This window comes from Zingiber officinale, chromosome 2A (assembly GCF_018446385.1).
Source record: "Zingiber officinale cultivar Zhangliang chromosome 2A, Zo_v1.1, whole genome shotgun sequence".
Classification (NCBI taxonomy): domain Eukaryota; kingdom Viridiplantae; phylum Streptophyta; class Magnoliopsida; order Zingiberales; family Zingiberaceae; genus Zingiber; species Zingiber officinale.
In genome coordinates, this window is record NC_055988.1 from 1103146 (window position 1) to 1126863 (window position 23718).

The window sequence follows — 23718 nt, forward strand, 5'->3', positions numbered from 1 at the left end:
TTGACGGGGCGCTGGGGATGAACGTATTTATCTTTTTATCACAATGTATATAAGAAGCGTTATGTTGCACGCTCCTCTATCAACAACAACTTCCACGACTGAGTTCACGAGGCACTTGAAAATAATCCAGATGTCCGACATACACTCAATTACAGATATTGCTACGAACAGAGGAACTCTCTTTCTCTCTATATATATATATATATATATATATATATATATATATATATATATATATATATATATATTGATTTAATATCTTAAAAATTTTACACCACGCACGTCGTGCATCTAAATTTTTTATTCTTAATACTATGATCAATTCACAAACTCTAAGGGTAAATTTTTAAATGGCATATCAATTTTTTAAAAAAATTATAAAGTCGCAGATGAAGTCCATAGGGACGAGTCCGCAGCATATATACTCTGTGTGCTACGCGCAGCTGTTGCCTGAGTACAGAACACGTTATTTTATATATATAAATAATAAAATAACCCTTAAAAGATTAATATGAAAATCTTGCATTACACATACACATGAGGCATGTCGACAATAAAATGGAAAGCTTGAATTTTAAGCTACACATGAACTGTGAACAATCAATCAATCAATCAATCAATCATTCTCGCATTATCTTTAACATCAAGAAGAGTTTAACAAAAGCTTCACACATCAGTAATCAATGTCAACAAATCATATACTAACTCCAAAGGAAGACCTTGTGGGGATTCTCCAATCAATTCATTGGGTGAAGGAACAAAAATCCAACAACGGAAGCAAGAGACGTAGAGTCTTTCATGGGTTTCCTTCTTTGCTTGATGTGCTTGCTCACCATGGATAACCTTATCCACTTCTAATAAATAAATAAAAAGTAAACGAGCTAATTCCAAAAGACTTTGGCACAAAAAGAAAGTTGAGAGGGATCAAATTTGAAGGACAGATTGATGTTATTCCATGGTAGTTACATTCCCTCAAGAGCATGAAATGCCCATTATTCTATCTCTCCGCGATACGCAATTATACGAATAAATATCATATACAAATGCTTTGCTCCCTCGCAAGGATGATCGATAACGGTATACACATTCCGATAGCTAAACTGATCAGCTGAAATCTATCGCCTAAAGGGTATCAGCAGCATTCCTTGCAAACACCTACACAAGCTGCCTCAGCCAGCTTCTTGAGGAATGCCACCACTTCGTCCGATGAGTTGAGCAAATACCTTGCGTTCGAACACTTCCTCCCGACAGCACAAGAGAAGTAGTTGTCGCCTTTGAGATCGAGCACCGAAGACCCCTCGCGCCATGACATTGCCTCTTGAGGAGATCGCCAGCCAGCAGGGATGTTATGGTTTGCAGACATCTTCTTTTCTGATCCTACGGGAGTCCTTTGAGATTTTACATGTGATCCCCTGGAGTTGTTCCTGATACTCGATGATCTTCCGGCGGGTTTTTTGTCGGGGGCTGGTTTGCTGGCTTCAGATATTTTCATTCTCAAGGAATTTGCAGGTTCAGACGGAAGTTCTGGCTCGAAGAAAGTATAGAGATCCTCGTCCTGCGACAGTATCTTTCTAAATGTTAATAGTTTCTAAATGTGCATGAACGAATGGAAATAATATTGTCGTCGTCATCTGACAAATCCAATGTCGAACTAGTTCTTGCAATATTAAGAACTCAAGAAACGCTTACCTTCCCAAGGAAATGCCCGACACACAAAACATAGTCGATTGGTGTAACCATGCTTTTGCTATGAACTATTTCTCCCAATATCCGATCAATTGCGGCACCCTACGTAAGTGCAACCAGAGAACAATTAAACTTTGACATTCCACTGATAAGTAATACAGAATGTAAGGGAATGGGTGTACAGATTTACTTGCAGAGGAAAACAAACAGTTCATATCATAAATACCTTCGTAACACCGACAGATCGAACCTCCACCGATCGGCTACCTTGGACAACATCGACTGCTGCATTTGAAATAGGACCCGTCCACAAGTGCTGCAACATATCGCGTGCTTGAAGCCTTCCAAATTCAACATCTGGACAAACATTTAGGAAGCAAAATAAAACTAATGAAATGACTAGAATTCTACATTTTGTTTTCGCAAGTAGTTATGCTGAGTAACGACCTGCGTATTTATAGTTCCAAACAAGAGACGTCTCACGATGCTCAAAATGAGACCTAGGTGTTCTCTCAGTGAAATACTCGAAGACATGCTGTAAAATTTCAGACAGATAGCATCCATTTAACATCGAAGATGAGAAGAAAAAAAAACAAAAACCTTATCAGTATGAGTACCTTTACGCTGTCTACCCAGTCCATATTAAGGTGCTCTGGCATTGTTGTCATCCAGTCTCCACCTGTTTGTCGCAGAAACATACCATTTTCTGCCGCAAGCCACATATTATACTCTCCGAAGTTCTGAGAGGAAAGGTTTGTTATCTACGAGATTAACAAATTGAAATTAAGACACCTTTAGTTCCCTTACATCATCTAAGACGATTCTGTCACTTCCACTGAGGACAACTACTGTAGTTTGTGCATCGTTACACATTGCTGTTAGTGACGCTTTCAACTCTGGATGCAACTTGAGCTCCATTTCTTTGATCTGATCACCTCCTCTCCTTCCGGTCGACTCAATTGATTCAGTTAGTGTTGAATTGAAACCCTATGTTTTGGCAAAATCATACAAAGAAACCGTTTGAATGATGTTTAGGAAGACATTGAAGGAGAAGAAACAAATAAAACCATTAATTAAAACTAATCATGGTTGGCATACAAATTGTGAATGGAAAATTGATTAATAGTTAAACATGACAAATAATCTTTCTTATTAGGATCCACATTGGAATATCCTAAACAGAGAAAAGCAAGTACCCATAAAAAAATGGATTTCTTCCAAGAAATATTGAAATGTAAGAAAATATGTGGATGTTGAGAAATTAGATTTTCCCCTTATCATGCTTACCAAAGGTAAACAAAAGAAAAAGTGAGCTGCTAACATTTTAGTAGGTACTGAAATAAAGACAATTGTGAATAAATTTCAAAAAAGTTAGACAATGACAACTTACTTAGAGATAACATCCATTATTTTGTAAAAAAGTAATCATGACTACGACCATCATCATGAATAGATAGCTAATTGTTCATTGTTTAATGACAATTACGTTGGAAACGCATCACAACCTCAAATGCTTTTGGAACATATCTTGACATTAGAAATGAGAAAGTTCATAATTTTTTAAGTTCTTGGGAATATTTAATAATACTTCAGCATATGCAAACATTATTAGCGCATAATGGACACACTTTCATAAGCAGAATATTTCAGAATATAGCAAGCGCAGAGAATGCAATTCATGAATAATCAATGTTGACATTCAGAAACAACAGAAAAAGAGTTTACAAGCGCATTATGGATTCAGGAACAAAGCTCCACATGGAAGAAGAAGAATACCAAGATAACCAATCGATTCATGGATTGCAGATACCGGTCCACAGCAGTACTCATAGGAAGCATAGGAGGAATTTGTCTTGTTCTAAGCTGAGCTTCAACAACAGTATCATTGAGTTCACTATATCATAAAAAGGAAGTGGTCAAAATAACCTAAAGTGTAGACTAACAATGAAGTATGCATCTAATCTGACAGCATTTCTAACATTGCATTGAAGTACACACATCAATGTTTAAACTCATTTCCAATTAAAGCTTGAATCTTCAGACTTTGTTCATGCTAAGTCACGAGAAAAGATGCCATTTAAATCATACCAATATCTGCTAGAACATCATGTTACCAAATCAAGGAATTCATGATAAGGATCTATTATATACCTGTGCATACAACAATCTTTTTGTTCTTTTTCTCTGTCATGGCATATATTCATGGAAATGGAAGGCTCTTAGATTTACTTAAACAACAAAAATAATTTTTTTGTACTAAAACTACTAGATTATGTGACATCTTTATTTCAACACAACAAGTGGTAACAATTTAAGTTAAGCGGAACTGCACCTCACAAACGTTTCTGCCCAATCTTGAGCAGTGTGTGTAGTCACATGTGCATAGTTATGCCTGTGCCGCTTCTCCCTCTCGTCAGGAGTCATGTTCAATGCATATTCAATAGAAGTAGCAACCTCTGTGATGTTCCATGGGTTCACTAAAAGAGCACCAGCTCCAAGGGATTGTGCTGCTCCTGCAAACTAGATAAGAGAACAAGAAGGATGAGTTAATCATATTTATCATACACATGGAATGCAAGGAAAAATTGTATATTATGAAGCAGGACATCTTTGCATTTCACAAAAGAAAAGAAGTTGCAAATATACAAAGATTGACAATGATAACAATTTATGAATGAGCTGCGCTCCTGATTGTCTTAGTACTTTGTAGTTTAGACTTGGAAATTTAAAATTTAAAAGAGTTAGCTGAAAGAGAACTCCAAATAAATCCATTCTACCATTTCGTTGCTTAATAGTCTTATTAATGGAATTAAGTCAAGTATTCTATAACCGAGTTCTGTCTAAAACCCAAAAATGTTTTTTCCAATGATCTTCAAGATGTTGATTAAATTATACACGGCATCAGTTGTGGAAGAGACTACTAAACAGAAAGATTAAAAATTAAATGCAACACTTCCTGCAAAATATCTTCTAGGAGTGTATTTGCAATTTAATTCCAATGCCGAGCTCTCCTTGTGTCTTATTTTGTTACCAAAATGATGCGTAGTTAATAAAATGTGAATGTAGTTGTAGTAAATGTGGGAACTAGAAAAAATAAAAACATATGTAAGAGATGCACAAAACTGTAATTCTATTGGCTGAAAACTTGTATATATTAAAATGGAAGCTGCCGTACAGAATATCATACATTCACTTTTTTAAGTAGGTAAGATAAGAAATTACTTCACTTAAAATGAGAACTCCTTTGGTTTGCCCTTGGCATGCTACAAACTCATAGCTTACAAGATTCATTCCATCTCGCAATGACGTCACTAAAGCCACATCTAAAGTGAGAAAAAGAAAAGCAAAAAAGAGAAAAAAAAGTCAAATACATCTGAATGAAAATCAGGAAAGCAAAAAAAATTATTAAGGTCAATAAGTTTGGTTGATATTATTAAACACCAACAGTACTTCCAAACTTTTTTCCCTATCTATAATTGGTTTAGCAATGTAGAAACAAAACAAGTTAAATTGCTAAAAGATAACTAATACATTCAATAGTTAGAGTTAATTAGAGTTAAAGGATACATTCAATAGTTAGAGTTAAAGGTCCGAGGAAAAAATGAAGGATAAAGGAAGAGTAAAGAAAACTACATCATCCAAATGACGCATGTATTACAACTACATGGCCTCATGTGAAACTCAATGTAGGAAGAAATTCATGCGTCCAACCCAAATAGATAGCAAAAACAACTTTAACTAAATGCATCATGGTGGATAGCAAAAGGAACTAAACCAAGGCAATTATAAAGTTAATACGCTTCTACTTAATTTTATGCACAGCTACACTACACTATGGTTCAAAGCCAGACAATTAGCTAGACATAATTAATTCATTTAATATGAAGTAAATGGTTTATTTTATCTGTTCTTACAAAAATGCATGGTTAGCAGTTTTAAAATGAATGTGAACTTATGCCAGCACTATGGACAACTTAACATGTTTTATTAGCGTCAACCTGATATTTTTATCCATATTTCATAATTAATGAGAAAAAAATAACATGCTTTCAAGTATAAAAAGAACAGATTTCATGGTAAAAAAACAATCACCAGTAACCGCATAGAGGGCACATAATGCATGAAAGTCAAGGGACCGATCCTGCAAGGAGATAGCATTCATTAGAAGACCTGATATTTTTTTCAACACAAAAAGCTAATAACAATGAATACAATTTAAAAGAAAAAATGCTTAATATGCATATAAAGGAACATCACTCATGTAAGATCAAGAATTGTGCAAGATGCTACAATTTGCACTTTTTACATTCATAAACTAGAGAAAAAGGTCAACCCAAATTACTTATTGTGACAACATCTCTCCACAGTTTGCACCACAAGCGGATCTAGAAATTTTAGATAAATAAAACTCAAAGCATTTGCAAAACTCTTTATGTTTAATTCAGAAATTTACAAGTTCCAACTATTAAGTTAGTTGATAAGTGTAGATATGTAGGAGAATTAATAAAAATATTTCGATCTAGTAGTTCTTTTTTTTCTGACTATACTTATAGAGAGGTTGTTAAGGCATAGTCTCGTTTTCTTTAGTAATCTACATTAACTCCAATAGATGCCAAGTATCCTTCCATTTCAAAAATTAAATATTGTATGTCATGATTAGGCTATTCAGTTTACTAAGCCTGACACCCAACTATTAACAGGAACAAATCATATGCAGGACATGAGAATAACAATCTAAAAATAATGTGATGGCACTATCTAAGCTTACAGGATACATCTATCTTCCATAAAACAGGAAACAGCATTCTATGTCTTGTGCAGGATAAGCTTCTAAACACAGTTGAGCAACAATAATAGAATAGGAATTTCTTATCTTATTATTCTATTCTAACCAACAAACAGTTACATAATCAAAGGTTTTTAGACATGAGAATAGAATTTGAATGTCACATAATTGTTAACTTGAAAGTGATTTATCTTTGAAAATCACACTGTATAATTGAGGCTACATTGTTATTCCAATTAACAATCTTCCACTTCAATACCCGACACATGCCATATCATGTCATTCAACTAATTAATTTTACCAGTTCTTTTTCCTCAACTGGTTTTATCATTAAGCATTTTAACATCAGGTGAAATCTTATTAACAGCTATCAGCTACAGCAGTAACAAATATTTTAGCATCATGTAAGTGTTAACGGTTTATGCTTTTAAAGGAGTTGTGCCAGAGTAAAGCTATATGATTAGATTGGACAAAAACGAGATGGTGAAAACTACAATGACAGTAAATTGAGACAAACCAGATGATGGATTGGAACAGCTGTAAGCGTTCCAAATCGACCATTTATACGACCCACAATTTCATGAACCTGGCTAGTAAGCTTTTGATCTGTGAAAGAAAAGGGAGTAAAATTAGAATTCAATTAATTTGATTTATAAATCAACAAAGCATGTTTGCTTCTAATTAACATTTACAATAATTTTTTATCATCATTAGCAACTGGTGAAAGAAAAGATCAAGTTATAGTTACATGTGGACAATATCCCTCCTTTAACACTTACCATTTTAGATGGATACAAAATCAGTTTCACAGCCAATACTATGATTGACTCAGGCAACTTCACAAATCACCGAAATACAAACACAATTTGATGCTAAGTTGAATGCCAGCAAATTATGCCAAGAATGTAAAAAAGTATGAGGATCAAACAACTGTGTGGATCCAAGTGTATGATGATCAATAGAGGTGTAAGGTGAGGTAAAGGAGGTAAATGAAGAGTTTACTGCCATCAGATGGCCTTCTAGCACAGGTCATATCGATTTGTATGATCAACATAACCTTCCATAGTGTGTCCAAACTTTGATAAAATTGAGATTGTAGTACTATCCAACTGTGATTTTAGGCAGATGCCAAAACTGAAACCTAGAGCAAAGTAAAATATAGTACTTAAAAGGATACATACATTCAGGAACATCAGTTCTTGTCGGAACAGCTATTTGGAGCAAGACTACTTTGCCACGCCATATTGGATTTTCTTCTAGGAACTTCTCAAAAGCTAAAATCTTTTGGGGAATCCCTTTAATCATATCCAGACGATCTACACCCAGCATTACCTATCATCAAATTATTAATTAATAAAATGAAGCAACTGCAATATTTCAAAATTACATTAATGGAGAGGGTTTGCTACCTACCTTCCGACCTTTAAATCTATTCCTCAACTCATGAATGTGCTCTTTGACAGCAGGAAGCTCAAGTGCTCGTTTAAATCGATCAGCATCTATTCCAATAGGAAACTAAAGACAAACAAAAAAATAAGGTAAGAAAAATCAACATCAACTTTAATGAATTGATGTTCTCCTTTTCTTAAAAACACATAATAGATAAATAGCCAGGAAAACATAAATAGATAATGGATATTGTAAAAAACTGATGATGAGATGATATTAGGAATGAGCAAGTAGATCGTACTGCAGCCACCCTAGTCAGCCTTCCTTGGTCTTCCACCCCTTCAGGTGTACCCTCAAGTCCAAGAATGCGAGTGCAGGCACTAACAAAATGTCTTGCATAATCATATGTGTGAAACCTACAGTAAACATTTAAATGATCAGATCGCTGCAATGAAGATAGGCTCATCAAGTTACAACAATAGTCATTTCGATAGTAAAAAAATAATACTGTAAAGTTTTAGGATCTAGAAGCTGAAGTTGTTGTTTCATGAACAAAAATATGGCTGAACTTGATTCTGCATTTACATATGCAATGCTTCATTACATCGTATATGCCCTTGTATGCTGACATTGTGTTTCTTTAGTCTTCAACTTACCTCTATGACTAGAGCAAGCTTAATATATTTAGGAAAATACCAGATGAGAAGACAGCCAATCTAGTTTATATGTAATCTAATCCAAACATTAATAATTTAAAAATGAGTAAACAAAACCCTTACTAAATAAGCTGCTGTATAACAGCAATAGTTATGCAAAGATATGATACAAAAAAGAGCTTTTCTTTCTTCTTTTTTTTTTTTTTTTGCATTTTTACAAGGGATAGTTGAGACTACCATGGTATGATTAAGATAATGACAAATGATGACTTATAAGTTACAAGTACTTCCATCTGTAAATGTTAGAAATTTTATTTTTTAAATTATTACATGATGAGAATGAATCATCTTTTAAGTATTCTATCAAGATTAAGGTTTTAACAATTATACTTTTATAATTGTGTATGCACCGTGGTGACCTGTTTGCATCCTGCACACATAAGCTTTTAAAACCTTATCAAAATTTCCATATTCTGCTTAATTGCAATGTTAAAGTTAATTGCAAACTGACCATAAAAGAATATACAACTAGACATCCTAACACAATATAACAAACAAAATAAAGGAGGATACATGCTTAATGTCTCAAAATATCATATGACATGATTGTCAGAGTCTTGGAAACAACATGTATGCAGGTGGCAACCTATGTTATATTCCACAAGTCTCTCCAAATAATAAACAGAAAAATTAGTTTACCCGACAAGATCAGCAGCAAGAACTGATCTTAGTAAATCAGATCGAGATGGCAGGGTCCTGTGGATTTCTGAAGAAGGGAAAGGTGTGTGAAGAAACCAACCAACTTTCATGTTGCTATTGTGCTCCTTGAGACATTTAGGAAGAAACATTAGATGGTAATCATGACACCAGACCACATCGCCTTCTTGGTAATGCTTATTCACAACGTCAGCAAACATCTGGTTCGCACGCTTATATGCATCAAACTGAGATTGGAAGCTGCGGGTGGTCGCCAATCGATCTTCTTGTGGAAGCCCAATATAATGAAAAAGAGGCCAGAGCATGTTGTTGCAGTAGCCATTGTAATACAGATGTACAATTTCTTCATCAAGGAAAACCGGAATACATCTCTGCTTGAGATAAACAACTTGTTATAGTTGAGATACATAACACTTCATCAACAAAAAGAGACATTCCATATTCCCAAAAGAAAAATATTAGCATCCTCCCTGACAATCCGATTTAATGCAAACTTATGCAGATGGTTAAAGATGAATTCCGAAAATGACAAATGGGAACACATTATGAGGGACAGACATTACCTTTTCAGCCAATGCCTTAGTAAGTGCCCTCTGGCCAACTTCATCGGGCACATTGACGCCAGCCCAGCCAATCCACCTGGCATCGACATCCTTTACACCTACATTAAAGAAGCTAGTAAATAGAGGCCTTACAATCCTGCTGAACATGTATTGTATATGAAATAGTGCATATAACAGCCATGTTAATCATGGTTCTTCTTTGAATGCATGAGCAAGAAGATAAACTAAGGAACACCAGCATTACTAGTCAAACTAAGTATGGAAGGAAAATTTATGAGACAGATACGTTCACGCTAGCATATTACTATAGAGGTTAAAGAAATGTTCTTAAGCTGAAGGAGCAGCAAAAAGGAGATCGAAGTACAGAACTTATTATGTCCTATAAGGCATTTGGAATCAGAGAGCATATAGGCAGTTGTATACCGAGTAGCGCGCTGACGAGCCCGCCGGCACTGATCTCCAAAGACCACGAATCCTCCCCCTTCCGGACTGCAGACACGGGCAGCCTATTCGCAACGACAAGCAACCGCTGTTTCATGGGCTTTCCCTTGTTTCTCCTGCTTCTCGCTCCCATCATGGTCACCGGAGTAGAGGGACCATCTGTTATCTCCTCATCGAGCTCGACGCCGATATCCTTCCCAGTTCCGTACTCCATGGGATGCTCGGGAGACTCCGCCTCCTCACCGCCGTCGCCGCTGCTTCCTGCCTCGTCCTGAAGGAATGCCCTGTTGATCTTCCTGAGTTCTCTGTCGCGGAGCAGCCGCTCGACCCGCGTGGTAGGGTTACGGCCGCCGCCATACTTTCCCCCTTGCATGTTGTTATGCTGCTCCTCTGGCGATTGCTCGGAGACCGGCTTCATACAAGCAGATTGAGGCCGCCCTGCATCGGAACAGCGGTAAGGCCCATTAGCCGGCGAGAAAACAAATCCACCGGAGACAGGTGAATCCCGGCGTTCCACATCAGCGGCAGGTTAAGAAAAATGCCGCCTTTGAGTGATCCCCTTACCACACACTCCGGCCAGTTGCAGATTACCTCCTCACTCACCGCAAGCTCTCATTTTTCCTCCTCCGTACCGTATCGTACTATTCCTAGTCCAGGGACTCCAGGCCATGCGATTGTGAACAAGAAGGCGAGAAAGAAAGCGAGACTAAACGAGATTGGGTCAAGTCAAGAGTGGCGGTGCGGAGCGCGGTGGTCCCCGTGAAACCCACCCCCTCCAACCTCACCTCCTCAATTCGACCACACACTGATTTGGCAATCAAGATCACACAAACCAATGGTCACTCACGGAGATCGAAACCCACGAGCCAGCCCTAACCAACGATCGACGAGGGGAACGAAAACAAAGATGTATTACACAAAGAGAATTGAGAGAGACTCCAGTACCGCTTCTCTTCTCCCCGCCTTTGCCTTGCTCCTTCCTTCCTGTCGCCGCCTGCTGCTCCGACCCGGCCTCGCCCTTGTGCGAGAAGAGACGAGAAGAAAAGGGAAGCGAAGCGATCGAGGGACACGGGAAAGGAGGAAGCTTGCGATGCTGCTACCTGCGATCTCTGACACCTTTTTATAGTGCGGCAGCGCTGTGGAGCGCATGCAAACGAGTCGCTCGTGTCCTGCCTGACACGAGTTGTGCCTCCATGTTTCTCAATCTTTCGTCGTCCGGGTCTAGTGACTAGCGCATGAGATATTGTTATCATAAAATTTAGAATTTGTATCTTAATAAAATCGAGATAAATATCTTTCTTAAATATTAATTATTTCAAAAATTGGTAGTTATCTATGATTTACTTTTTCCGTGTTGATCTTGAGATGAATTAATTTACTTCCTCCGTGTTGATCTTGAGACGAATTAACGGAGACATGGAGACGATGGAATCCACCTTTTGTCATGATTCTCAATCTCTCTTTTATATATATATATATATATATATATATATATATATATATATTAAATTTTTTACCACGTTGTTTTTTTCTTTTGCCCTATTTAAGTAGGAATAGAATGAAATCATATAATAGACAAATTAGAATTAACTTCTTTCCTCTATTTCTTTATATTCCTTTAAAAAAACAAATTAGAAAGATATGCAATTTGATTTAATTTTTATCTTATTTTCTATGCAAGTAAACACATCTCTCTCTATCTATATCACTACACTCACACTTTGTGAATATTTGCAACCTTTTAATTAGATTAATTAAGGGGGTATACATATACATTTATGAATTTAACTACTCATTTCCATACACACATCACTTATTGAGAAGAAAATCATATTTTGTTGATTACTAGACTAAATCGAGAAGCACTCTCAATAGGATGGTTCACCAACTTAACGTTCTTAGATCAATCAACTGATTTGAGACATAATTTGACCAAATGGATCATGCACTTAGATCAAGAAGAAAAAAATATATAAATGTGTTCCAACCGATCGAGCTCGTAGCTAGCTAGCTAGCTAACTAACTAGTTGATTCTAAAAACACATGGTGGTAGAACCGCGAATAAAATTATAGATAAATAAATGTGACAGAGTAGTGTCTACCTTTTTCTCCCAAACAAAAGCACACCGCAAAGCAATTCAAGGCTGTCGATCACTCTCCATATTCCAAATTAAAGCACTCATAAATATTCTTAGAAACATATTCAAATTGGCGTTGGAATAATTGAAAGAGATAGCATGATTCATATTCCTCACATATTTGTGTGCATCTGCCCTTCCCATGCATGCATCTTATAAACCCTAGCTAGCTCCTCCAAAGTTGAGAGATGGGACATGAAAAAGAAATTCCAACCCTAGCTAGACGATGACATTTGCCCTAACCTCGTTATATATCAATCCAAAGCTTAATTCTAATCAAAATCAATACGGAACAATTAATATTAAAGATGGGATTCATGGCACTAATTTTGATGCATGCATGCATGGATTAATGGAATGTGATCCCATATATATATATATATATATATATATATATATATATATATATATATATATATATATATATATATATAGACTGTGTTGGTCTTGGGACGGGTTGGCAGGGGTACTGGGAGCAAGCGTATTCGTCTTTTCCCATTATATATATATATACGTCTTGCGCGACCGTGAGCGACGCATAGATGTGGCGTTACCAGCCTGATTTCTTTACAAAAAATATTCTTTTTATTCTCTCTCCTTTTCTACCTTTTAATTCAAATCGACGACGGGAGAAATTTTCCTTGCCGCTCTCTCTCTTGCTCTTGCCTCTTCACTGTCGTCTTCCTTCGCAACGTGCTCTTGCAGGGCAAGCAGAGGCAAAGGCGTTGTAAGCTACTTGGATAACTTATAGTCGCATGCTTGTTCTCGAGCTTGCTGGAAGCTCGAGAAACTACCACCGAACACATACCTATGCTGGTCTGCTTACCATCCTTCTCCATTCTCGATTGTAAGCTTTTCTTCACTCCACTGTCTAGTTTTCAGCTTGTATAATGATATATCAAACAACGTACAAGTCCTAACTGCTTTCTTACCAACTTTTGCTTATATGATTTGCAGGGAACTGCTCAATCATCAATTCTCATATTTTATAACCAATGGTAATTCGTTTCATTTTAATTTGTTATTCCCGATCATGATCCTAATATATATTACAAGGATTTATGCTATAACCTACAAGGCTGACGTCTGCTACAACGCCTGCAGCCACTTCCCACATATGTTCTCTTTATTGAACGTATAGCTACTATAACATTGTAGCAACTACTTGGAATGTTAGCTGCTACAATGTTGTAACAATTACTTGGAATGTTAACTGCTATAATGGTGTGACAGCTACTTCGATCGCTAGATGCTACAACATTGTAGCAGCTACTTGGAATGTAAACTGCTGTAATTGTATAGTAGCTACTTCAACAGCTAGCTGCTACAATCGTACAGTAGCCACTTTGACTTCTAGCTACTACAACGTTTTAGCAGCTACTTTGATAGGTAACTGCTACAACGGTGTAGCAGCTACTTTGACGGCTAGCTGCTACAATGTTGTAGCTGCTAATTCGACGGTTAACTGCTACAACATTATAGCGGCTACTTGGAATGATAGATGCTACAATGTTGTAACAGCTAATTCAATGGTTAGCTGCTACAACGTTGTAGTAGTTACTTGGAATGATAGCTGTTACAACGCTTAGCAGCAAATTTGACAATTAACTACTACAACATTGTAGCAGCTACTTGGAATGATAGCTGCTATAATGTTGTAGCAGCTAACTCGACGGATATTTGCTACAACGTTGTAGCAACTACTTGGAATGATAGCTGTTACAATATTATAGAAGAATTAATAGCTGCTACAATATTGTATCAGCTACCTTGATACTCCAAACAACCTTTTCTTACAATTTTTTTTTTTATAAAATTTGCATAAAACTTGCCAAACATCATTTTTCACAAACTATTTGATGGTAATTTCAAGGTAGCTATTTAGATGATACTATACTGAGTAGATAGTAGACATTTATATTAGGGCTTAGGGTTTTAATTTTTTATGATTTTAAGTTGTAACTGCTACAACATGTATCAGCTTTCAATCGGGTTGTTACAACACCTTATACCAGCTATCTGACAGTAGTTGCTACACAATGTAGCAACTACCCTATAATAGCTACTCCACGTTATAACAACTACCTCATAATAGCTGCTACACGTTGTTGCAACTATTTTGACACTCCAAACAAACATTTCTTATCAATTTTTTGTTATATAGGTTGCAGGAAACTGTTGGAGTGTATACTAAAAACCTAGCTTTTGTAAACATTTAATTTTGAAATAAAAGAATCACATTGGTCAATATCTACATTTATTTGTTAAATGTAATTGTTCAATTAATTTATATAAGTAGATAACATGGTGAGTGATGTCACACTCAAAAGATCATGTTGTCGGTTCTTTATAAATTATAAACAGTTGCTCATGACTAAGATGGAAAGGAACAAACCATCGGAATAGTCATAGTGTAATTAAGTATTAGTCTATCTTGATTAATAAATTACACTGGTACACTCTAAGTGTATTGAGTAGGACCATTTAGGTAAGTTCTTTTTGTACTGACTTAATAAAAGAACTAGACCTTAATTATTATGGAAGTGTGTACTCTTAATCCTAATACAATAACAAGCACATATATTTAATATTTATTTCTTTGACTTATCAAAGGGTGAGGTTTAGCTCGATAAATCAATATGCCCGATAAGTTGGGAAATGATATTACTTATAGTGTGTGTTGTTGATTATATAAGGAATCTGTGTCCTAGTTATCTAAGTTGAGAATGTCCCCAAGAGGAGCTCATAAGGATTGTCATGTTAAACCCTGCAGGTGGCCTTAGTCCGACATGACAATAAAGTTGAGTGGTATTACTCTTGGAGCTAGATATTAATTAAGTGAGTTGTCAGTAACTTACTTAATTAGCGGGCATTCGTAATCTTAAACATAGGGAGACTAACACGCTCATGATAAGAAGAGCCCATAATATAATTTGGGATTCGTGTGGTAGTGCGATAATAACTCTTTAGTGGAATGAGTTATTATCGATGAACTTGAGTTGTGTGTTCGGAGCGAACACGGGATACTCAAGCTCATCAGAAGGCCAAAACCAATTTATCCTCTAGGTCCCTGTCGTAGCCTCATTATAGCCTCAAGTCCATCCAAATGTAAGGCTCTTCTTGGTGTCCAAGAAGTGAGCCGGTCCAATGCTTGGTGACCAAGCAAAGGCCGACCACATCCTCTTCTATAGGGGTCGGCCCTTTGCTTGGTGACCAAGCATGAAGGGGCCGACCACAATAATTCAAAAAGGGAGGGTTGTTTTGAATTTTTAAAATATTCTCTTTGTAGAAAACTATAAGTTTTAAAAGAGAGATTTTAATTTTCAAAATTTTCCTTATTTGAATTAGGCCACATGTTTTAATAGAGAGTTTTAAAACTTTCCCTTTTTAACCATCCTCATGGTTTAAGAAAAAAAGGAAGATAAATTTTAAAATTAAAATTTTCTATTATCATGTTAAAAAAGGAAATTTTATAAGAGAATTTTTAAATTTTAAAACATGATTTTAATTTTTAGAAACTTTCCTTTTTTAACTTCTATTTTAGGAAAGAGAGCTTGTAAATTTTATAAGAGGATTACTTCTTGTAAAATTTTAAAAATATTTTTTTCCTTATTCCTCTTGATGAGGTGGCCGGCCACCTTGCTTGGTACCCAAGCAAGTGGCCGGCCATAATTAAAAATAAAAAATCATCACAAAAATTAATGTTGGTGATTGATTCAATCAAGAGGAAAGAAAAGGAAAAATAAAAAGGGAAAAGGAAAATTAGAGGATGATTTTATTTTTGTAAAAAGTTTTTCCTTATTTGCCTTGGGCAAGTAATATAAAAGAAGGGGTGAGGAGGCTTCATGAGACACAACTCTTATTCTTTTACTTATAGACCCTCTTGGTGTGGTCGGCCCTCTCCCTTCTCTTTTCCCTTTTGCTCTCTTCTCCTTGGTAGTGGTGGTGGCCGAATTTTAGAAGAAGAGGAAGAAGCTTTTGGGTGGTGTTCATCTTGGAGGATCATCGCCCACACGACGTCCAAGGCGAGGCGAGGAATACGACAAAAGATCTCGAGGTCATTAGCTTACAAAGAGAAGGTATAATTAGTAATTTTCTTCCGCATCATACTAGTTATTTTCTTTGTAAGAATTCTAAATACAAGAGGCAATTAGATCTAGTTTATCGAATTTATTTTTCGAGTTTGTGTTTTCTTCTTTTTCGAATTTGTGATTCGATTGTTCTTTTTGGTTATCCTAGAGTTATTTAAGGAAATTAAATATTAGCTTTCCTTAAAAGGCTTTGACTAGGCGGTGGTGGTTGCTCCCATATCCAAGAAGGTCATGTGCCTCGCCGTGCAGTCTTGGAAGCCAATTTTAAAAATTAATATTTAATGGAATTAATAATATAGGTGGATTTAAATCAATAGTGTTAAGTTCCGCTTGCGATTCAAATCTAAACCATTAAGAACAGATAAGTTAAATTTAGAATCAATGATGTTAAGTTCCGTCTGCGATTCATAATTTAACTTCTAAAGAACACAATAGGTTATTTAAGGAAAGGTTCGACACTTGTACAAAAATTTTTTGTATAGTGGAACTGGTACATTTTCCTAGGACTAACCAACAGAAACTTGGAAACTTGCCCAAGCTATGGTCGGCCACCTCTTGGCTTCCAAGCTTATGCTTGGCCGGCCCCTTGCACCAAGCAAGGATGCGGCTGTTCCATTACTTGGGTAAGAAGTAAACTTTATGGATACAAGATTTTATAGAGGCTACAATAGGGACCGAGAGGAGAAATTGGTTTTGATCTCCCGATGAGCTTGAGCTTCCTGTGTTCGCCTCGAACACCCAACTCAAGTTCATCAATAATAACTCATACTACTAGAGAGTTATTATTGAACTACCGCATCAATCCCAAATTACATTATGGACTCCTTCTTATTATGAGTGCATTAATCTCCCTGTGTTTAAGATATAGAATGTCCACTAACTAAATGAGTTACTGACAACTTAATTAATATCTAGCTCCAAGAGTAGTATCACTGAACTTCATTATCATGCCGGACTAGGTCCACCTGCAGGGTTTACATAACAATCCTTATGAGCTCCTCAAGGGGACATCATCAACCTAGATTAGTAGGATACAGTTTCATTTATAATCAACAACACACCATATAAATAATATCATTTCCCAACTTATCGGGCCTATTGATTTAACGAGTTAAATCACACCCTTTGATAAATTAAAGAAATAAATATTAAATATACGTGCTTGTTATTATATCATGATTAAGAGTACACACTTTCATAATAACAGAGGTTTTGTTCTTTTATATAGTCAATATAAAAAGAAACTACCTCAAATGATTCTGCTCAATACACTCATAGTGTACTAGTATAATTTTATAGTCTAGATAAACTAATACCAAATTACACTACAACCACTCCAATGGTTTGTCCATTTCATCTTGGTTGTGAGCTACTATTTATAATTTATAAGGATCTGATAACATGATCTTCTGTGTATCTCCTCACACCATGTTATCTACAATATAAATTAAATGGACAACTACACTTAACATAAATGTAGACATTTGACCAATATGATTCTCATTTCTAAATAAATGTTTATACAAAAAAACTAGGCTTTTAATATACATTTCAATAGCAGTTGATGTTATACTTACAACAAAACTAACAGTACAAAATATAGATGGCCAATATGGTATGCCAAAGGTTTTGGATTCCTCTGGAATTATTGTAAAATATGCATTTATGCAATCGTCATATGTGGCAACAGTCCAATAAAAACACACACAGGAAAGATGACATATTCAATGAAATCGTTCCGTTGGACTATATTGCCTTTGTCGTAGCTCTATGTAAACAAAAAATAAAATATGTCCATAAATTATTTTTACAACACTAGTACCTATTGCTGCTACAATTGAAGCAGTTACGGAAATTATATGTGTTATAGCAACTTCTAAATTAGCAATGGTTGATTTTATTCAACAATATGAAATATTTGTTTAACTATGCAATAAGATAATTCCAATGTAATTTATCCTTGTGTTCAAAATAGAAGTAATAACATAATTCAACATATATTTGTATTACAGTAAGTGTATAACTCAGCAAACATTTGACTTACTTTAGCTGACTTAGTTTCAATAATACCTCTATTGCCACATCATCTTTATTTTTCTATAAAATTTTATTCACGTCCAGGTACTTGGAACCCTTCCAAGCACCTCGATTAGGACTATAAATACATGCATGATCCCAGAAGCTAATGACAACACTTGTAATTAATTCTATTTGAGTTTAGGTTTGTAATTCAGTGCATCAACTACTGTAAGAGGCTTTTCCGTCCGAAAGAGATTTTAGTAAGTTTTCAACGTCTTGGATTAGCAATTTCCTGATTGCAAACCAAGTAAACCTTGGCGCCTCTTTCTCTTTAATTAGTCGTTTAAATTCTATTTATGTAAGTGTTAATTTTAATCAAGCTATAAAGATCGAGAAGGGTGTTCATTTTTTGTGCATGTCAATTCACCCCCTCTTACCAACCTCCAAGGGACCAACAGATCGAACCCCTAAAAGTCTCCAAGATTGAACTAATTGCCATCTTCAAAGCCCAAAGGGATTAGTTGACAAGCTTGACGGTCGACCTACAAGAGTACCATGCTAGCAAAAATGAGCACTAGTCCATTAAGAAGAAGAAATTCCTCAAATTCAAGGAATTTTATGCTATGGTCGGCAATCGTTTGACCCGAATGATGCAGTATCGCATGGATGACACCTTGAAGCAGCTTCAAGAGTCTGGTCTCCTGTGCTCCGACAAGCCTTTGCCAACAATCAAATTATCCAAGGTTTCAAGCAACATCCTCGAGGAAGATGTGGCAGACTTCACATGATTTTTCCCTTTTTGTGTATAACTTTCTTGTACTTGTCCTCCATGCATAGTGAAACTTTTGGTTTCTTGATTCCCGGTCTAGATTTGCATTCTTGCTAAGATTTTAATAAATTTTATTATGGCTTTTACCTCGACTCCAACAATGCTCGAGCTGGGGGGAATTGAATTCTGAAAAGGACCTAGGCAATATAATATGTGCTCAACCCCTTTACAGGAGTGAGGTCGATATGGCAGCAGAAAGGATCTCGACCTCGACTATATCTGAGTCAGGGGAGTTTATGGCCTATAATATGGACAATACGATATATGCTCGACTGCTTTGCAAGGGTGAGGGCGATATCATAGCCGGGAGGATCTCGATCCCGATTATGTCCAAGTTGGGAGGATCTTGATCCCAATTATGTCCAAGTTGGGAGGCACCAAGCTATGGTCGGCCACATGGAGAATAAAAGGAAAATGAAGTTTTTTTTAAAATAAAATTTTGTTAAAATCTTTCCTTATTTGTAGTTATCTACAATGGTTAAAAGAGAGATTTTATTTTATTAAAATCTTTTCTTTTTTGTAGTTATCTACAATGTTTAAAAGAGAGATTTTATTTTGTTAAAATCTTTCCTTTTTTGTAGTTATCTACAATGGTTAAAAGAGAGATTTTATTTTGTTAAAATCTTTCCTTTTTTTTAGTTATCTATAATGGTTAAAAGGAAGATTTTAATTTTCCTTTTATAGCCATCCTCATTTTAAAAGAGAGTTTTAAAATTTTAAAATATTTTCTTTTATAGCTATCTACAAAAGATTAAAGAGATATTTTAATTTTGTTAAAAATTTTCCTTATTTGTAATTATCTATAATGTTTAAAAGAGATATTTTAATTTTTGATAAAACTTTTCTTTTTTGTAACCATGTTTTAAAAAGAGAAGTTTTAATTAATCTTTCTTTTTTTTGTAGTTGTCTACATGTTTTAAAAGAGAGAGATTAATTTTAAAATTTTCCTTTATTGCCATATATAATAGGGAAATTAAAATAGAGAGATTTTAATTGTTATTAAAATTTTCTTTTTTGCCAAGACCAAGGATTATAAAAGAGAGAGAGAGGGTGCCTCACGTGATAACCCTTATTCTTTTTCCTCTCTTCCTTGGTGTGGTCGGCCCCTTCATGCTCCTTTCTTCCTTGGTGGTCGGCCATGACATCTCTTCCTTCTCTTTGGCACCATTACCTCTTGTCTCCTCATTTGCTTCCTTAGGGCCGGTGACATCAAGGTCTCCTTAGTCCTTGTAGCCGGTTGCTTAGATAGGAAGAAGAAGAAGAGGAGATGCACTTGGTGGCCGATTGCTTGGAGGAGAAGAAGAGGAAGGAAATTTCCTATTTTGGCATCCCTTGATGGCTCAAGAGTCTTAGAGAAGAAGAAATGGTCCCAGTGGAATTTATCTTGGTAGATCATCGCTTACACGACGTCCAAAAGGAGGTGAGGAATACAACAGAAGATCAAGAGGTCTTTAGTTACAAAGAAAGGTATAACTAGTTGTCTTATTCCACATCATACTAGTTTTCTTTGTATGAATTTTGAAATACCAAACACAAGAGGCTAACGATTCTAGGTTTCGAATTTATGATTCGATTTTGTGTTTCTTTTGTTTTTTTTTTTATCTTGTGATTCGATTGTTCTTAGTGGTTAAACCTAGGGTTACTATAAGGAGATTAAATATTGAATTTCGTTGAAAGACTTTGTCTAGGAAGTGGTGGATGATCCTATACCCAAAAAGGTCTAGTGCCTCGCCATGCTTAACCTGGAAGCCGACCCTTGAAAGAAATATTTAATCAACTTTGTAACATGGGTGGATTTGGATTAATAATGTTAAGCATCGTTTGCGATCCAAGTCTAAATCTCTAAAGAACAGATAAGTTGAATTTGGAATCAATAATATTAAGTTCTGTTTGCGATTCCAAATTTAATTTTTAAAGAGCACAATAGGTTGTTATGAAAGGTTCGGGACTTGTACAAAATTTTTGTACAGGGGAACCAGTACGATATTCCGAGTAGCAACTAACAACTGCTACTACCAATTTTTTTTCTCTATATATTCCTCTAACAAGTAACAATGTGTGTTTGCATACACAGGATTTGTTTGAAATGCTATTTTATGAGACATTTAATCTATCACCAAACACTGACAATGACAAGTCAATCACTGGCACTTACTGATCATAGATCTCCAAGAAGCTCACTATATGCATTATAACTCACTTGTAACCTTAGAACTGTACACATCTAAGTTTTAAAGTTATGTAAGTATTTGCCATGTTGAAGAAATCAATATGTATTAGATTTTAGTGTGTATTGGTTACAAACTTTATCCTAATGCAAGTGAACTTTTTTAAAAATATGGACCCATCTTACTACGATATGTGGTATTTAGGACTATAATCGTTAATGTCAAGAGACTTTGACGTATCTATAATCTTAGGTCCAACACAAATAAAATCGTAAGTATATGTTTATCTAGGTTTTTTATACATCTTCATATTTCTGGTTGCAATTAAATTATTAAGAGTGTAAAATTAACTCTATCTTTCAAGTTAGATTGTGTTGTATTTATTACACGGTACGTCGAGAGTTTAATGTACTAAAGATCAATAAATTTTGGACAAGCTAGAATGAGAGAATATAGTTTTCATGTTGGTCATAAAATTTTTACTAGCGAACACTAGATTACTGATAAGCTGGTGGTATCAATTTCTTGTAAAACTAATGTCAATTTAAGTTACCTCATGATTTTTGCCTATGTGGTGTAAATATTTTATAAAACTGTTGTAAATATTTTGTCAAGCTACTACACAATGTAGCAGCTACTCTTGAGTAGTTGTTACATGGTGCAGTAGCTAATATCGAGTAGCTGCTGCAATGTATAGCTGCTAATCGACAGTAGCTACTACAACATGTAGCAGTTTATTGACAGTAGCTGCTACAAGAGATAAATAAAAGTTGGATTAATCTATTGTAAATCACCTGCAATTATATTGTCAAGCAGTCTAGTGTACATTATAGCAACTAGTCAGTTGTTGTTGTTATAAGATGTAGACCAACAAGTTTTAGACAAGCTGGAATGAGAGAATGCAGTTTTAATGTTTGTCATAAAATGTTTACTAGTAAACACTGGATTACTGACAAGCTGGAGGTGTAAATTGATTGTAAAACTAATGACAATTTAAGTTACCCCATCATTTTTACCTAGGTGGTGTAAATGTTTTGTAAAACTATTGTAAATATCTTGTCAAACTACTACACGGTGTAGTAGATACTCTCGAGTAGTTGCTACACGGTATAACAGCTACTATCGAGTAGTTGCTACAACATATAACAGCTTATCGACAGTAGCTACCACAAGAGATAAATAAAAGCTGGATTAATCTATTGTAAATCACCTGTAATTGTATTGTCAAGTTGTCTAGTGCATGTTGTAGCAGCTAGTTGGCTGTTGCTGCTATAACATGTAGACCAACAAACTTTGGACAAACTGAAATGAGAGAATTTAGTATTAATGTTTGTCATAAAATGTTTACTAGCAAACAATGGATTACTGACAAGCTGGAGGTGTAAATTGATTGTAAAACTGATGGAAATTTAAGTTACCCATCATTTTTGCCTAGGTGGTGTAAATATTTTGTAAAACTACTGTAAATGTCTTGTCAAGCTACTACTCGATGTAATAGAAAGTGGCGTGGGGAAAATGACGTCAATCCATTCATAAGCTACTCGTTTACCTTTGTATGCATGAAAGGAGCCTCCCTTTGTTATATAGGAAAACAGTGGCACTATTCTATTCAATCTGGGAATAATTGAATTCACGAGCCCACAGTTACCCTTCTGACAAAGTAGGATTTTACCAGTGTTCATGGGTCATGATTTATGACAAGTATGACCAGTCATATAGTTTATGACAGCTATGAATGGTCATTCTATGGATGTCACGGATCAATGGACTAAATTTGATAAGTCGTCATTAATTAATTGATGTGTCTTCATAAATATATTGATTTTAAATTATATAAGTGACCATTGAATTATTAATAGAGATTAGGATTTGTTAGCTGCATCGGCAATAACTCTGGAATAGCTACTACAATGTGTAGCTGCTAATCTACAGTAACTGCTACACAATGTAGCAGCTACTCTTGAGAAGCCGCTACAACGTGTAGCAGCTTCTGTCAACTAGCTACTATACGTTGTACCAGCTTCTGTCAACTAGCTACTATACGTTGTAGCAGCTTCTGCCTACAAGCTGCTACAATGTGTAGCAATAGCTACTACAACATGTAGCAGCTTCTAGTTATTTAGACAGTAATTGATACAACGTGTAGAAGCTACTTGATTTGATTTAGATAAAAAATTGAGATTGATATGATCTATTATTGATTTAAGATGTAGAGTTACTTCTTGTATACACGAA

At 35.5% G+C, this 23718-nt stretch overlaps 1 protein-coding gene across 3 annotated transcripts; it reads right to left on the reverse strand.

The window, feature by feature from the left end:
* Positions 1 to 929: 929 nt before the first annotated feature.
* LOC122040453 (alpha,alpha-trehalose-phosphate synthase [UDP-forming] 1-like) lies at positions 930 to 11346 on the reverse strand. Of its 3 annotated transcripts, none has more exons than XM_042599767.1 (18): positions 11184 to 11346; positions 10221 to 10676; positions 9798 to 9895; positions 9217 to 9605; positions 8163 to 8277; positions 7886 to 7987; positions 7654 to 7804; positions 6990 to 7078; positions 5779 to 5827; positions 4909 to 5009; positions 4019 to 4206; positions 3463 to 3580; positions 2494 to 2673; positions 2304 to 2426; positions 2134 to 2221; positions 1913 to 2043; positions 1690 to 1788; positions 930 to 1555 (listed from the first exon to the last, which is right to left on the reverse strand). In XM_042599767.1, the coding sequence occupies exons 2-18, from the start codon at positions 10654 to 10656 to the stop codon at positions 1133 to 1135; spliced, it is 2880 nt and encodes a 959-aa protein (XP_042455701.1). In that variant the 5' UTR covers positions 10657 to 10676; positions 11184 to 11346; the 3' UTR covers positions 930 to 1132. The 3 variants fall into 3 exon arrangements, with proteins under 3 accessions (XP_042455701.1, XP_042455702.1, XP_042455703.1); XM_042599768.1 differs by lacking the exon at positions 11184 to 11346 and adding an exon at positions 10803 to 10952; XM_042599769.1 differs by lacking the exon at positions 11184 to 11346 and adding an exon at positions 10830 to 10920.
* Between the last annotated feature and the right edge of the window lie 12372 nt (positions 11347 to 23718).